Source organism: Fukomys damarensis, unplaced genomic scaffold (assembly GCF_012274545.1).
Source record: "Fukomys damarensis isolate Sample0158 unplaced genomic scaffold, DMR_v1.0_HiC HiC_scaffold_20, whole genome shotgun sequence".
Classification (NCBI taxonomy): domain Eukaryota; kingdom Metazoa; phylum Chordata; class Mammalia; order Rodentia; family Bathyergidae; genus Fukomys; species Fukomys damarensis.
The window spans coordinates 22,314,016-22,332,194 of record NW_022900932.1 but is presented as its reverse complement, the minus strand read 5'-3'; the positions used below and the strand labels follow the sequence as shown (position 1 = coordinate 22,332,194).

The 18,179-nt window shown below is 36.5% G+C and overlaps 1 protein-coding gene across 2 annotated transcripts in view; it reads right to left on the bottom strand.

Annotated features, from left to right (window-relative positions):
* Ctnna3 (catenin alpha 3) overlaps positions 1-16,384 on the bottom strand; it is a 1,561,788-nt gene extending 1,545,404 nt beyond the window's left edge. The window contains exons 1-2 of one of the 2 annotated variants that reach the window (XM_010605540.3): positions 15,398-16,384; positions 15,060-15,257 (exon numbers count right to left, since the gene is read on the bottom strand). In XM_010605540.3, the coding sequence (XP_010603842.1) occupies positions 15,060-15,090 (31 nt within the window). In that variant the 5' untranslated portion in view covers positions 15,091-15,257; positions 15,398-16,384. Of the gene's footprint in view, positions 1-8,905; positions 9,191-15,059; positions 15,258-15,397 lie in introns of those variants that run through there. The other variant, XM_033766563.1, reaches the window with a different exon arrangement.
* Between the last annotated feature and the right edge of the window lie 1,795 nt (positions 16,385-18,179).

The following is an 18,179-nucleotide window of genomic DNA, read 5'->3' as shown; positions in this document are numbered from 1 at the left end:
TTTTTATATACTTGAAATCTGTATTTTTATTTGCTAAAGATAGCCACTCTACACTATCCATTTCATGAACGGTACAAACTGGGTATAAAATTTGATTCCAGCCACAGTTCCAATTGGGAGCTGAAACCAAATTTTGTCTGAATTTACAGCACCCACGGAGTCAGATCCTCACATCCCACCTGTGTATCTTCACATCCTATCAGAGGCTTGGGGCTAGTGCACAAAACCAAACAGTCAGCTCACACCCCCTCACTACATAGGAAACACTTTTTATATTACTAGGGATGTTTCCTGCCCACCTCCCAGAAACACAGTTCTAATTACCTTTAGTCAAAAGATTTTAGTTCCCAGAAATGCAACACATAAAAAAAGGGAACAGGAAAGCATGATATATATGAGAGTCCCAACAGCAGAGGCAGACACAAGAAAAACAAAAGCTGAACGATACCCTGGGAGATTAGAGTTTCTGTGCTTCTTTTAGAAAAGTAAATCTGAATTGCTTCAAATTATTTAGGACAAAACTTGCCTCCAAGTAGAGGACCAAATAAAAATAGGAAAAAAGTTGTCCCACTAGATATGTACTTCAACCCAGAAATTTAACAAGATGCTTGCCCTCCACTTTAAGAGATGAGAGAGAAATGCTGCACTACAAAAGTTCATAATGGTGGAGCTCAAAAGGAGTACATATATCTCATTTAAGACAGACACCAAAACTAAATAAATTTTCTTTCAAAAATAAGTAAAAAGACATTAAAAGACTATGACTGGGCTGGGGATTTAGCTCAGTGGTTCTGCCACCTGCCTCACAAGTGCAAGGTCCGAGTTCAATCCCTGGTACCAAAAAAAAAAAAAAAAAAAAAAAAAAAGACTGTATAATTTAAAAGAGGAAATTTCTTAAAGATACTAGGCAAAATTATCTCCAAGACAAAAGTAAAAAACACATTGACTCTGTGTGCTCCGTAAAATGCTCAAAATAAAATTCTAAAAAAGAAATGGTAGAAAGGCTAAAGAAAAGTTGATTTAGTGAGAGATTTAAAAAGACACCTGGCATATATCTAAAAATTCAGCAAAACCTAAAGGACAATAAAGTAATTAAAATCCGAATTGGAAGAATCATTCCTCTCCATTATCTTGTCTCTCCACCAACAACTTTATCACTCAGAGAGCAAAAGAAGCAAAGAATGGAACTGTGCCCTGGACTTAATTTTTACCAACAAAGAGGAATATATTAGCAAAGTGGAAGCGACAGGAACCTTGAAAGAAACTGAACATATCACTTTAGAGTTCATTATAGCCAAGAAAGAAAATAGAAAGCAAAGTAAGACAAGTATCTTAGATTGCTTAGTGGTTCACAGAAAATATGAGAATGTTCCAGAGCTGCAGACTTTAAAGGACAGGTCAAATAAATAAATTAAAAAATGCAACTGCTACAATCACAAATGAGGAAAAAATGAGAGAGAATATATATAAATAGCTCAATATGATATACAAGGAACTTTCTAAAGAACTGTTTTTTAAAGACATACAAAAAAAGAAGGAAGAAGATAAAGGTAAGGATGAACACATTCGTGTGGTATTAATATCAGAAGAATGAACTAAACCTAAAATGAGAGATTTGTGAAGAACATTCACACAACACAAAAATTTTAGGTTGTATCTGAGGCTGGAAGGAGAAAAAAACATCTAACCTCTCTCCCCCAGGAAGATTTTATAATATTAACAAGTGACCAAGAGGAAGGAAAATGACAATTATTTTACTCTGCTTTCATCTTGTCTACCAAAGAAAATGGCCTTAAAATGGAAAAATTGTGCCAACATATTGAGAGAAAACTGGTAAGATAGGAAAAAAGATTTAAAAAGGAATGCTTAAGTTGTTTGGATAAATGTCCATTTTGGAGTATATTCTGTTAAGGCAAGGTTTCTCATTGCCAGCACTACAGACATTCTGGACTGGTTAATTCATCATGGGGGACTACTGGTGTGTTGCAGGATTTTTGGCAGGATCCCTGGCCTCTACCCACTACACACCAGTGGCCCACCAATGTGATAATCAAAAATGTCTCCAGATTGTCAGATGTCCCTGAGAAAGCAATAGCGCCCTAAGTTGAGAATGACTGCTACAAAAGAAATTTTTAAAGGTTTATATATTATCACAGATTTCTTGTTGGCATCTTTGAATAACAATGGAAGATGGGAGCAATAAAAGAATACTGAGAACTGACAAATGTCCCAAATATCAAAAAGGATCTGAAAATTAAAACAAAAAAATCAAATTGTATGTTGAACCCAGAAAAGTAGCAAAATAGTAATTCCAAAAAAAGCAAGAATCTCATAGTTTATTAAGAGCCATTCATAAAAAGTAATCTATTTTCTTTTATTTTCAATATCATTGCTAAAGAGGGTAAACTAGTTTCACCAAAATCTTTTTAAGTCTTTTATGAAACTCTCTTCGACAAGATAAATGTGAACTTTCCTTCATGCTGTTGATCAGAGCATATATGCGTAAAATTTCTTTGGAAGGCATTCTGGCAAGATCCAAGAAATTGTATATGTACAACTCCTTGGACTAAGCAATGCTATTTCTAACAATCTGAATATATATACAAAGATCCATGTCAAGGTATATTGTTTGTAGTAACAAAAAGCTAGAAACAACCTAAAATAGCTAAATAAATATTTTTCATTGGTATAACTATGACTAGATGATCAGAAAAGGCCTTGGGAAATAAAGAGAAACTAATAGATATCATTTCCACTAACAATGGGGGAAACATCAAAAATACTTAATAACCAGGATACCTCAGGCCTCACCAATCAGAACTTCTGCCTGGGGCTGGGTCTTGGAGTCCCCTCTATGTCAAGTGTTTGCTCTTACTTGCTGAGTAAGAGAGACTCAAGGATCCCAGGAAGAAGCCAAGTGGAGGAAAGCCACTGATCAGAGAAAGAATACAAGAGCATTTCGATTTGTAAGGCCTGACCAGAGAAACCCTTAACACCAGACAAAAACTACATTAAAATAATTCAGAATAGCATGGAGTAATACACTGGTTGAATTAAATCATGTCAACTATAAATGAAATAAATTTAAATGTGCTAATACAGGATAATATAATAATTTTTGTACTACAAACTGATAGCGGTTGCTCTATTAGAGGTGCATCAGGGAACTGAAGGAGTCAGGGAAGGAGGGAGATTTATTTTGTTATATACTCTTCATAGCAGATAATTTCACACCCTTCCAGTCCTGACTCTGTTTTGCTCTTCAATTGTAGAAGATGGATAGTAGAGGAGCTGAAATAAGTTAAATTATGGGCCGGGGATTTAGCTCAGCGGTTTGGTGGCCTGCCTCACAAGCGCAAAGACCTGAGTTCGATCCCTGGTACCAAAAAAAAAAAAAAAAAAGTTAAATTAGCAAACCTATAGTACCTGCTACAAAAGATAATGAAATTGTACAAAAGCCTGTTCTTCCCAGACTCTCCTGTTGAAATAGAATCCAAATTTCACCAACCAAGCATGGCTTGGGTGAGATTTTAGAAGTCACAGGCATGGGTTCCTTCTGAGGTTTCCAGTTAAAGGAGCTTCCCCCACATCCCGTTCCAGCCCAAGAACCTGGAGTGGTGGAAGTTAATAGCTCTGCCGCACTATCCCTCAGGTATGGCAGAATATAATTTCCTACTGTACTGGCTCTGGCTCTCCTGATGAATCTATGAAATACCTAATGTCATTTATGAAATTCTTTTTGCTTAAACCAGCTACTCTTAGATATAATAAAAACCCATGGTGAAAATGTACTTTGTTAAAATAAAAATAAATGTTCATGTAACCTTTTTCAGTTTAAAATAAGAAATAGGGAAATAGATCTTTCATAACAGGAAAGGAGATTAAGAGATGGAGGAGAAAGGGAGGTAAGGGGAAGGAAATGAAAAAAGAACTAAGATGTGCTATGAACATGTACCAAGTCCCCACGATGGATATAATCATTACGGACCGCTAACATGTATTAATAAAAATAAATTTTAGAAAATTTTAATGTTTATAGAAGTTTTTTTAAAGATGGCAAGGTACAGTTCTGAGAGAAAATAACTAGTTGAAAAAGCAAATTTGAAAGATCCAGGATAGAGATCATCGGAATATTAGCTGTGTCTCAACCACTCAAAACTTTTTTTCTTTCTGTTCTTTTTTATTTGCTCAAGACACATCTTTAAAAACACAAACAAGGATCCAAATCAATGATTCTCCTTGTAAATTTAAAAACATAAGTGATGAGAAGAGAAGGGGCTGAAAAAAGAATTAAGATGTGTTGTGTACATATACAAACTCCCCAAGATAAATACAATTATTATCTACTGCAAACATATACTAATAAAATTTTTAAGTTATTAATAAAAAGCATAGTGGAAAGAAAAAGACCATTTATGATAGCAACCAAATTTTATAAAATACTGATGTGAAGAAAACTCAGAAGCACTCAGAAGGCTGAAGCAGAAGGCCTTTCTTTCTTGCACTAACTCAGAGTTCTGCAAAAAGAGGAGAATGTGTGGATACTGCGTAGGCAACCAACAGTATCTATCACAAATTCCTTTGTTATCCCATATTGGAAAAAGACAAACTGCAGAGTCTAATGGGAAAGCAAGTTAGCCATATAAAAATTACCATGGGGCCAGCAATTTAGCTCAGCAGTTTGGTGGCCTGGCTTGCAAATGCAAGGACCCGAGTTCAATCCCCAGTACCAAAAACAACAACAACAACAACAACAACAACAAAACAAAACAAAAAAATTACCATGAAAACATAACTTATGACCCCCAGTACCAAAAACAACAACAACAACAACAACAACAAAACAAAACAAAAAAATTACCATGAAAACATAACTTATGAGCTGTAGCCCTGGATGAAGGCGAACCCCAGTACTTCTGGGAAATGTCAGAGAAGTTGATTTTATTTCTTACTCTCCCTTTATTCCCACTCACACACACATGCACACTACAAAGGAAATATCATAAGAGCAGGGCCTTTGTTTCACAAGTGTCTGTCACACTTTAGAATGAATCCCAAAGTCAACACTAGAGTAGACTCAATGTAGCAGCATCTTGCCTCTCAAGTTATTCTGTGGGCTCTTCAACCAACTCATCTCAAGGGCCTCTTTGCATTGTTACCACCTCGAGGCCTCAACAACTGAGACCTAGTAACTCACTATCTAATTAATTTTATACCTCCATCCCAATCCTCTGCCCTCATGCATATAAGTAGAAGAGATAAATGTTTATGGACTGCAATTTAAGTAATGCTTCTGCAACTGCACATCTGCAATAAGAGAAGAAGCTTGTGTTAAAAGGTAAATCAGTGATTGCTTCCTTCATCTGGAAAGCCTTGCTACAAAGTGCTAGGCTATAGCTGATCTAAATTCTGGTACATGCTCCTTATCTCCTTGCATGGACCAGTAACAAATTGAAAACTGCAGATAACACTTTGAATAACACTAATTTAAAGGAGGGGCTAAAGCTATGAAGTTCCAACTAGTGAGGCTTTCTTTAAACATTGCTTTCTCCATCAAATCAATTTGCCCAATGACAAGAAGGACCTGAAACAGCACAGGTACAATGTTTACGATAATTAAAGTCAGAAAAATGTAGGAAGAGGTGCCAACCTGACCAAATTTACAATTTTGCACATAGGAACTTAAAGTCATTGCTACGTCTCTAAAGTTAGTGGTTATCTTAGTATCTTAGTAACAGATTACTGGCTGAGTTCCAGGCAGCAATACTGTAGTTAAAAACAGTAATTATGTATGTGAAAATCAGGTGCGGTGGCTAATACAGTAGTCCTATTCACTTTCAAAAATTGTGTAGTCCCAATTATCTGTCACTTTCAATTAGATTTAACAACTTGGCTAAATTCAGAATCTCTACCCCACAGTAGCACCAGGTCCCTTAAAATACAGTATCCAAACAAGAATCAAAAAATCATAATTTCTGAACCTCTGAACTAATATTCCCATGAGCCAATGATCCATAAATAAGTATTATTTTGTCATTATTCTATTCTAAAAATAGAAACATGCAAACAGGAGTCCGTAAAGAATGGCAACTAGAATTCTCAACCATCCAGTTTTATCACTGAAAAATGAAACCCCACAATTTAAAAGGTTTTTTTTAATATGGGTAAAATATATTCTTTAAGAATTCACAATTCCATACCTCATCTCTCAAATAATATCTCTACTCTCTCCAATGATTCGTTTTATTAATCTCTAATTCCCTAGCTTTTTCCCTTCAATATATTATATTTCTATAATCATGGTTCCCAAATTCAACAATGAAAAAATTAAAACTCATCTTCTCTGACTCTCACCCTAATCATTCTAATGTTTCCCTAAATAGAAAAACTCAATATTAAATTTCTGTTCTTGTGTGTGCTCTCTGTCCTTTTTCTTTCCATTCTGCTGCCTACAGATTTCCTCCAAATACTTTTAATTTCCTGGTTTTACTATAACTGAAATATTCACTCTTCTTCTTTCTGCTATTTCCTATTTTTCTGTCATGGTTGAATAATAAAATTCATATAAATCAGAACTGTAAATAAATGGTCTTCCAGCAGTAGTTATTTATAAATTCTATTGGTCTAAGGTTCAAAGTAATATAAATGGTTAACAGTAATACTATCTATTGGTTTCAGGCAGAGCTGAAGCGCTTTCAACTCAGATGTAGCTCTGTGAGTTTAAAAATTGAAATTTTCTAAGTAGAAGAGATTGCACCCTTCCACTTAGTATGTTGCTATCTATGTGTCCAATAACAATGTTTTATACATCATAGACATTCAACAAATATTTTATTTGGTAGACAAGGAACTTTATAATGCATTAAAAGAGAAACAATAAAAACACATCTTAAAAATCATAAGTTTTACCTTCCAAAGGAATGCTCTCTAATTCAACTATTCCACATTTAGGAAAAAAAATTATTTTAAATATAAATACATAATATATACATCTATAAATACATAATACATATATAAATAAATACACAAACTATCACAGCACCTAGATCTTCAGCAATGATTTATAAAATTATATCCATCTACCTGAATGTTGCACAGCAATTTAAAACAGCATCTATGGGCCAGGGATTTAGCTCAGTGGCACAAAACCTGCCTCACAAGTGCAAGGTCCTGAGTTCAATCCCTAGTACCAAAAATAAATAAATAAAATAAAATACCATCTATATAGAATAGGTAGTATTATGTGAAAAATACTTTGGTATAAAGTTAAACCAAAAAATAAACTTCAACTATTACCTACAATATTATTATTGCAATTACTTTTAAAGCTATGCACAGGGAAGGCAACAGAAAAAAAAATCAATGAGATTACAGGTAATTTTTTTTCTCTGTACTTTCAAAATTGTTACAATAAGCATTTGTTACTTTTGTGACTTAAAAAAAAATAAGTTTAACTATAAAAATCCCAATCTTTCACTCAAATAAGATGGAAACCCCATACTGGGTAGGAGGTAACAAATGAAAGTAAGAATGTCTCTGTAGTTTAAATTTCCTTATTTAATAAATTTTCCTATGCTACCACTGAGATAATTTTTTTAGTGGGTAATGAAATTTTAATAGCACATCCAAATACACCATTCAAATTTTACTGATGATAATCCACATTTCCAAACCAGAATTATTTTCAACTTACTGACCTTTCAGCCTAACTGAATAAGATAGCAACAAACCCAGAACCAATGCTAACGTGAAATTCACATTTTTCCACTTGTATTTTAAGCAAGCCATTGAATCTCAAGTATCTCAGAGATGTTGCAAGTCTTTCTTGGTTGCATATATCAGTGATTCAAAACCTCTTCAGTCTGTGAAAAACTAAAAGTGTAAATAAGGTTCAAATGGTATAATTGAGAGGGTAAAATAGGAAGAAAATGGATAAAACGGGATTGAGAAGGGGAGGGGAAAGGAAATAAGGGAAAAGAAAAAATGGGAAAAAATGGAAACAGTCTTTGTAAATATGGAAGGGTGAAGGCGGCGAAGAGAGGGCAGGAGTATGGGGAAAAAACAAGAATCAAGATATATCATGTAAAGGTACAAACAAGATTCCAATGATAAATATAACTGTATTGTTTGCTTTAAATGTACCAATAAACTTAATGGGAAGAAAAAAAACTCTCCAGTCAATGAATTTCCTGATACCCATCATCAATTTCTTCTTGTTTCTGTTTGAACTCATTTCTCCCAATTTTGTCAGTGGCCACTGATTGCAGCTGCTCAGTCATTCAAGACCCTATTAGATGGTACCTTTCAGTCTACATAATCATTACATCCCATGTTCATTACACACAGCGATTTTCATTTGATTACAAAGGCAGGTCAAACAGTTCCTCAAAATGCCTAGCATTACTGTCAATTACATAACAAATATAAGATAAATGTTAAGTCTAGAAGTTAATACTTCTTGTCCCTCTTGCTTGAAACATCTTCCGTTTACCATGAATAAAGTTTTGGTTGAAAGTAAAATCTCTTCAAACATTTTTCATCTTTACTTCCTTTTTCTTCAGTCCCATGCCAAAGCACAAGCATCCAGGCCATATCTTATCTTTTTCTGCACAGCATCCAATCGGCTTTTTATAGCCAGAAACTCTCTGAATGCAAAGCACGACCTTGGCTACTAGCTTCCGCTGGCACTAGTTTGAAAGTTATTTATAACTTTATAATTAGCGTGAAAGCCTACATTTCTCATCATAACCAGTTAAAACATTCTCTTTTTATATAACAACGTGATCTTCCCTTCAGTAGGCTCCCCACATTTTAAACCTACAATATATAGCTAAGACACAGAATTCAAGGGAGAAATGAGAATGTACTGAAGTCCAGATCTTCTCTTCACAAACTTCACTCTTACCTTTCTGTTGCTTCCTATAAAGTAAATGTGCTTAAAGTTCAGCTCTTGTAGGAAATTTTCCAGAAAAAAAAAAAAAAAAAAAGACAGAGAGAGAGAGCTCTGGGGGTAGAAAAAATCTTCTTGAGAGTCACAAAGTTACAAAATACCAATCTGAGGGGCAGTGACAGTGGGGCAGTCACTTTAGCTGAGTGCTGTTCACGCAGGATAAGAAAGAAAGGGGAGGTTACAAGCCAGGGTGGGTGGTATCTAATCCTGAACCACTAGTCACTGACCTCACTGACAACTTGTTACTGAAAATAATTCGTTGAAAAAGGCCAGACACATACTTCGCCTAGAGACCTACATAGTTGTTAGGAAACTCCAAATGGGTTAGATTTAAATTTCTATAGTCCCTCCCCAAAATAAGGCCCTTTAATTTCTAATTAAGGCTAAAAGCTAGACTTACTGAAAGTGAAAAATGATAATGCAGGGATAATAGGAGCCCAGGAAATGCTTGCATCAAAAAAAAATCTATTATTTAAAATGCCATGCCAGGGATTTAGCTCAGTGGTTCTGCTGCCTGCCTCACAAGCACAAAGACCAGTGTTTGATCTCTGGTTCAAAAAAACAAAACAAAAATAAAATGCCATATATTTGGAGCCATGAATGATGGCTTCAAGGCCATTTGTCGCATCTGAGGTACAATTTTTCCTCTGAAATCGTACCTTTCTCATGGCCATACCCTAAGTACCACACTGCTTCCAGTATTCATGAGGAACTGCATAATTATCAGTAAAGAAATTAAATTGAAGATTTCCAAAAATGCCATAAGTGTAACAATTCAAAATTAAGCGACCAAAAAGTCTTCTACACCAAAATTTTTCTATGATTATCCTTTTCTGTATTTAGTATATCCTTTTTTAAAATATCTTAATATTTATCAGATCAATATTTTAACATTCACCCAAGCAGTACTGAACATTCTTGCCTTACATCGTTAATTCCTTGACACCATACTTGAACTTATATGGTTTCTCCTTGGACATTACCACTTTTCTGACTTTCTTCTACTAGCTTTTAAAATAAGAGGTGGTAGTTATAATATGAACTATCATCTGAGTTTTGGCAGTCCCCTTGTTAAAGGGCTGAATTCAAAATAAAAGAAAGCATTTATTAGCTCTACAGACACTCTTGGAACAAATACCAGAGAGCCAAAAGGAAAGGCAGAGTCTGGAGACTGTCAGAGAGAATCAACTATGAAAGGGGTTTCATTTTATATGATTTTCAGAGAAGCCTCCAAAATAAGTGTATTTCTATGTAGCTTCCTTTAAAATGTGCATAACTGACATTTATCTAAAGATTCTTAGTTGCTAACATACTGTCTTCCCCCAGATTTTTTTTAAAGCTGCTTTTTCCCCCTGGAGAATCTAGGAATAGCCTCTTTTCACAGAGAAACAAAGAGTAAGTTTTATGTCTCTCAATCCATCTTTTCCTGAATAAAGAAATCACTTGACACTTGCAAAATAGCAGGTTTTGTTTTAGAGTTTTAATAATGAATGTTTTCAAACCAGGACTGTTGAATTGAGCCCAAGATAAGATATCCAAATTCTATTATAAGCCTAGCCTGTCTAGCTATAAAACCACAATAAGTTTCCTACCTGCTCTATACCCCTCCTTTCTGTCCTCAAAATGAACATCAAAGCTCCTATTCTTTCTACTTTTAGTGGGTACGTGAATTAAATGGATAAAATCTGAAGTGCTGAAAATTACATTGTATTCCTCAGAGATGCAATACAGATAATGCCTTATTATAGTACTTGGTGTTATCAAAACAATTAAATATTAATATCTGAAAGATAAGTTTAAAGAGCTTTGCAAAGATTTTCTTCCTCCCTTTTTAAGTCCCCTACAAAACTGTCTGCAGGCTAGGGATTTAGCTCAGTGGTTCCACTTCCCACCCCTCAAGTGAAAGGTCCAGAGTTCGATCCCCTCATACCAAAAAACAAAAAAACAAAAAAAAAAAATGACTACAGCCCCCAAGATAAGTCTTAACTGAAATATTTCCTACTCTAGCCACAAGAAGCCCTCTCCTAGTAATTCAAACCATGGCAAAGACCCCATGGTCCTTTTTATTTATATCACTTTCTGACAGAAAACACAGATCACCTATGTCAAATCTCCATAGCTAACTATAGGGTAGCAAACAAACCAGCAAAACCTGGCTTTCTCTGTGTGACCACTGAAGCATGATGAACACTAAATAGTTTCTGTAAACCACACAGTGCAGCATTTTGCATCCTGGCCTCCTTCCAGATTTTCACAGTAATTCCTTTTTGTCACCTTGCCCAGTCTTGTTCAGTATTTATGCTTCTTCCCTATTTACTTGTTTCCTTTTCATACTTTCAAACTTGAAAGCTTTGGCTTTCATTTCTCTTGCAAGCAAACAAAGGTTACAAGTAGAAAAAATGGGGAAAAATAGAGAAAAGAGGGAGAACAAATCAAGGCTATTCATAGAAATCATCCCAAGGTAATCAAAAGTGTGTTTTAGGTTCTGAGTATCAGGGATATTCCTGGACGAAGTCATTCAGCTGCATGTCCTGAGAACCTCTTGATATGGATCCATGTGTTAGCAGCCAGCAAGATTAGAGGCAGGGAAGGAAAGTTCCAAAGAAGAAGATAATTGTATCACTATCAATAGCCTCTCAGAAAATAAACCCTCCAGCATGCATTCAGTTGTTAATCAGAAAGGAATAGTTTCTTTTTGTCATTAAAATCCCTTAAGAATAAAAATAGCGTTAGTATGAATCATAATCCTATCTTATCCTATAAATGATACATCAAAATACTGGAGATTTCAGATTTGGGCTTTTAAAAATGTAATTTTCTGAGTAGCTATAATACCTTTTAAATCTAAGGAGAATTCCTGTTTGTGATCATTAAAATTATTTTATCCAAATAATGTGATAAATATCTCTGGCACCTTGTTGGGTATTTCAGGTCTAAGTGAATCTGCTCCTGCTTCTAATATTTTAGGTACTATAACAGAAAGATTTTTCTCACTGTCCCTTCCCATCCATTCTTACATTACCTGCTAACCAATTCCCCTGCTTCACTGAAAGAATAAAAGCCATCCAGGGAGATGTCCCACATCTTCCCATCATCAGATCCACAAACCACAAGCATGGAGCCCCTGTCTTCTCTGCCATCCCTCCTATAACAATGTAAGAAATACCCTTGCTCCTGTCAAAGGCTATTCCTCTTCTATTCTGGATCCCTTCTTGACCCACCTTCTCAAGGACTCCACTCCTTCTTTGCCATCTCAAGTACTGTTATCAACACTTCTCTAATGACCAATGCAAAACTAAGCTACAGGACCTCCACCTAAATGACAGCAATCAAACAGGAGCTGTGGGTGTGGCTCAGTGACAGAGTGCATGCTTAGCGTGAGCAGGAAGAATTAATTCTTTAGCTCATGTTATTCTCCTGCTTAAAATCATCCAGTGGTTTCCTATTACTCATAGCAGAAACAAATTTAAAATTTTAAACTTCTTTACCAAATCTACAAGATTCTGCATGATCTGGCAACTGTCAACCTCTTCCACCTTGACTTACAATACTCTCCCTTCTAATTCATTGACTCCAGTTACACTTTCTGGTCATAAAGTACTCAATAGTATTTCTCACGGCAACTGCACTAGCTATTCCTCTGCCTAAAACCACTTGTTCCCAGTTATGTACATGTCTGGCTCATTCTCATTGTTGCTGTAATCCTTCACCTACTCAGGGAGATATTTCCTAATTACTCTACCTCACTGCTCCCTGCCTCCAGTGACTTATCATAAACTGACATAGTTTTTTTATTTCTTTACATGTCTTCACTACTAGAATTAAAAACTAGAGATAGTGGCATTGTTCACAACTTCATGACATATACAAATTAACTATAATATAAGGTAAATCACCAGGACTTAATTGGAATTCAGGGCAGGAAGAGAAAGCTCTAGGAGGGGGTAATCAAAGAAAATTTCGTGGAGGAAGGTACATTTGCACTGATGCAGAAACAAAAGATATCAGCATCATAGGAGAACAATGTTCTATTAATTTTATTTGTCCAATATTCTTCAAATCTATGCCTTATCTCCATCCATTTACAGTTGCTACCCTGGTACAAACTACATCTTTGTCATGCTTGTTGTGATTATATTTACTATCTAACTTCTCCCTCTTCCTTTATTTCATTTTATGTAAATCTAAGTATAGCATTTAAATGCTAGTCAGAGTGTATATATTACTTAAATGTTTACATTTCAATGTAACTATTTCAGAACAAACTACTGAAGTTGATTCATTAATTTAATTGTCCTGGTGATAATAGAAAGGATAAAATGCATGTTTTCCCATTAATTTTTCTCATTCAATTTTCTCAAGGTGCTATGCCTTAACTTTGGCAACTCATCTTGCTGTTAGTCAATAACCTTAACAAGCACATAATTATAGTCAATTATATCTGTTTTCAGTTCATTTATTACTTTGTTACTTCTTTTTCCAACTTGTAAATGAAATTCCCAGCACATGCATTCTAAAAGATATTTTGATTAATTAACCACCCTATCAATACCTTGAATATATTAATAAACCACAGCATCTTATACTGATGGTTCAAAATCCAACTTGCTCATGTAGCTTTGAAAATCACACTCATTTTCAGAGACACAGAACACCTAGAATAAAATTAATATTTATTGTCATTGAAGCTTCTTATTTCAAATTGCACAAACAGAAATGTGGAATATTACCTCTAAAGTATTACCATACTTAACTTTTGATAAAATTTCTAAGTATTAGAGAAACCATCATGTCTTTTAATACTAATTTCAAAAGACTTATCTCTTGTCTTAAGGAAACAAAGACAAAAGATTTCCTAGTTGTACAAATATAAAGCAAGACTACCTAAATGTGATGAAGAAAATGACTGTAGTTGTTTCACATACAGAAAATGGATGAATTATATCTCTGCAGAGTTTTACTGTTTCTTAAAGAAAACTATTTATTTTCCCTATACATACTTACCTGGTCCTCCAACCTATCAGAATTTATACCCTTTTTTATAAAAAAATTATTTTCCAATGATCTTTTTTAATATCCTGAAATGAAAATGACAGTTACTACCTACATTCTGAATATCTATACTGAAAACATATCATATGTACATAGTTTGTACCTCATTTTGCAAATGAGCAGACCCACTTATAAGACCTAAAACAGTCATTTTTCCCCTTAGGTATTGAATCAGTCTGAATATGACAGGTATGACTGTAAGATGCATTATCAATTCATATACCATTACCAGCACTATACTAGTGATAAAATTTTTCTGAAATGGTGAACAACTCTATACAATATAGACCAAGAAAAAAATAATCTTCCTTTGATATAATCAAATGGCTCTATTCCTAGAAATTCAGGTTATATTAAAACTGAACAGGAGCCAGGGATTTAGCTCAGTGGTTCCACCGCCTGCCTCACAAGCACAAGGACCCAAGTTCGATCCCCAGTACCAAAAAAAAAAAAAAAAAAAAAAAAAAAAAAAAAACTGAGCAAAAAGAAATCTGTGTTTATAAGTAGATCAAGAGTTAGTTCCTAACACAAATGGTGCTACCCTGGCTCACTGGGGTAATTTCCCTCCCTTATAATTTTATTATTTATTTATTTTTGGTGTTTTGAGACAGAGGCTGTATAGTTCAGGCTGGCCTTGAACTCACTATGAAGCCTAGGCTGGCCTTGAATTTGAGGTAACCCTTCTGCCTCAGCCTCCCAAGTTCTGGGATTACAGACATGTGCCACCATGCCAGGCTGATCCTATGTTTTTAGCCACTCTTTTTTTTTTTTTTCTCAGCTTTTACTTACGACCTTATCTAAATGTACTTTTACAAAGTTTTCCTTATATGTCAGCCTATCTTATCTTATACGCCTGTAGACTGCTGGCCTATGCTAAGGGAAAGATAGCCTTAGTGTTTTCTTTCACCCTTTCCACTTACGTGCTGAGAAGTATTACAAAGCAGATTCCATGTCGACAGAAGCGTACCTGAGGATTTCTATTTAAGGAAGTGTGTTTTCTTTTTGCATGAAGACATAAGAGAAAGGCAGTAAAATTCATATTACGACCCTGGTTTACCTGCGTTTCTGTAAACACAGTCACATTTCATTGAAATGGAGGTCTGCCACTGCAGGATGAAGAGGAGTTTTGATGTTTGTTGGTGAGTAAGCGCAGGTCCAGAGCTGGTCTTGACGGTGGCTCCAGGTGTGTGCTGCCAGGACAGCCGCCTGAAGCTGTTGGAGCACCTGTGATATGGCCTATCCCAGTTGGGATGTGCTGCAAAATATACACGCGATATTTAAGACTCTGTATGAAAGAACCTAAAATACCTCACTAGTAATCTTATTTCTCTCTGGTGGAGAAACAGGAGAGTTGGAGCAGGTCCTGCCCTGCAGCCCTTTGCAGCTAGAACTTACTTTCTGCTGTTTTGGCCTGAGATGCCCACGAAAGAGTTCCAAGGAGGCGAGAGGAGGTTCTGTGTGAGCGGCGGCCAAGCACCCGGCTCACGTGGCGGAAGTGACGCACTCCGGATGCTGAGCAGAGGAAGGCCTACTGTCCTTAGCGGTGTGGGGACGTGGACACATGGGAAGTATGCACACAAAAAGGAAACCTGTGATTCTCAAGAGGAAAGCACTCTTCCTCACCAAAATGGCTCATTCTGCAGTCACCAATTTGAAAAATCTCTAAGAGTTGCAGGGATCATGTCGCTGGGATCCCACCCGAGCCTCGGGATCACAGCGACGTGTTCTGCAGGGGCCATGTGTGGTGTTGGCCCTGCCACACAGTGGAGGGTGTGAACTTCACTTGTCTTGAACGGATCATCACAGTGCTTTGTAATCACTTTGTGCCGTGTTTGCCGGTGCTGCCTGTGTCCTCTGGGGTGGAAGGCAGAGAACTCTGAAAGCAGCAAGATTGTGACGCCTGCCAGGCACATGAGGCCCCGGGTGACATCAGTGCAGAGAGTGCACAGATGGGTGGTGGACGGACAGTCAGCATCCTGTCAAACTCGTACTTCATTAACGTTTGACTGCATTCACACAGCTTCAGTTCCCTCTCCTTGGGTGGAACGCCGCCAAGGCCAAGACCCGTGTGGTGTAGCCCAGAGACATCCTGTTCCTGTTGTTCCCTGTGAACCAGCAGTGTCTGCTGCCACCTTGTTTGCCTTGAGATCAGCTTTAGGAACACCTGGAGTGGTTAGGAGGTTGCGTTTTATCCAAATGTAAAGAATTCCCAGAAACAAAAGTCCCATTGAGTCATGGACTGAAGAGAAGGCCAACGATCAAATTCAGTTGTACCACCTGGGTGCAGTCTCTGTTTTCTTACAATGCGGGAAGTCCGTGGCATACTTTTGAACAGGCGTTTGTGTGGCCAGAGTCCACAAAGGAGAAGACTTGACTGGCCAGTAGAGGAGGCTGTTAGAAGGATAGTTTAAGGTTAGAACAGCTGGAGCAAAAGGCAGTGAGAGATGTGTCTGCTTCAAGTAACAAAAGAGCATAGTGTGCTTGCTGTCCTTTGAGTAGAGGCACCAGGCCACCCTCACAAGCCTGCTGTCCAGAGCCTGAATGTCGCTAATGTGTGGTGACAGAACCCTCAATAGTTCCTCTGTACAAGGATATTGAGGATAACAGGGCAGTTCCCTAAAAACTGTAAGGGACATATCCTTGTGATGCTGAAGGAGATCCAGCCCCAGGAGCCAAGAAGGAAAACAGCCACTCCTAAAATGAAATTATTCTTTAATACCACTTCATTATGTGGAAATTGTACCCATTACTAAAGAATTATCCAACAATTCTTATTTCATATTACTGGTTGAAATAATATTTTGCATATATCATTTGCATAATAAGATATTGCTAAAATTATAAAAAGTCATTATATATATTTTGAAAAAATAAGTTCCTAGACTTTGAAATTTATAAACAAGGCATACATGAATGTCCACCAAGATAATTAAAGTTGAATGGGGTGTAAGACAATTCTTAATTTTAAAGCAGAATTCCATACATATCAAACCCTCTAAGTTCTTTGGCATGACAAAGACTCTGGTCAAACTAGTCAAATTTCTAAACCTTTTCCTAGGCCCATCTGTGCACTTTCTTGTAAAATCCAGTTTCAGCAAAGAATCCTGCTAAAGTCAGTTTATCAAGAACACACACACACACACACACACACACACACACACATTTACACAAAATATCTGATCGAATTTCTCCTCTGATCAGGGTTCTATTCTCCCCCATACCCCAGGTGTCTTCAGCAAGAACGGTGTTAGGTTGCCTTAGCCAGAATCCCCTATATCTCTAATGCTTCCTCTTGGTAATTTTCCACCCACTGATTCCTACTTTGCTGACTTTACTATAAATTCCCACTTGCCTTTGCTACAGTAGGCATTTAGCCCACTCTCTTTCCCCAACTACAAGATTCCTCTGTAATCTCTGTATACTTATAGCAATGATCTGAAATATAGTCTTCTTTAGCATTTCTTAACAAGTATTATTTAATAGTTTTTTTTTTTTAACAATCCCAGGCCAATTCAATGTCAGGTTTACCTTGAAACTGTGACAACCAAAACTGTCCCAAGGTAGAAAGGGAGAAAGGGGACTTGAAAAACCACTTCATGTTTACAAAAGCCCCAAAGCTGAAATGGAAAGGGGGACAGGGTGAGAGAAGAAAGGTATGGGGAAAGGGAGGAAGAAAAGTCCTAACAGCTGGCATAGCACAAGCTGGAATGGATCACTGAAGTCTCAAACATGGTGTTAAGAGCAGAATCAGAGTAGGAAATGCACTGATGACAAATATACAATTTTCTAGAGATGGGGGCAGTACCCATATGATAACACCATAACTGATCAGAAAATAAAGTTTCTCCTAAAGAGAATGGATATCTCCATTGCTATTTATTATAAAGAAGAATTGATTCTATATTGGAATGAGAATGCTTTTAGCCTAAAAGAGGGGAACGTCCTTTTTCTCTCTGAAGTCCTGTGGTTTCAGAATGCATCTGTGTTGCCTCTATCCTTTCTCTTTCTGTGAACTCTAGTTAAAATATGCTGTGGGGAATTCAGGAAAAGATCCATGTCCTGGCTGAAATGAAATAATGAGTGGGAACACAGGAGCAAAAAAAGCAGCCAGGAAGCAGCAGGATGAGTCCCCACAGCAGAGGAATATGATGGACCTCTTCCTAAGCACCACTGAGAG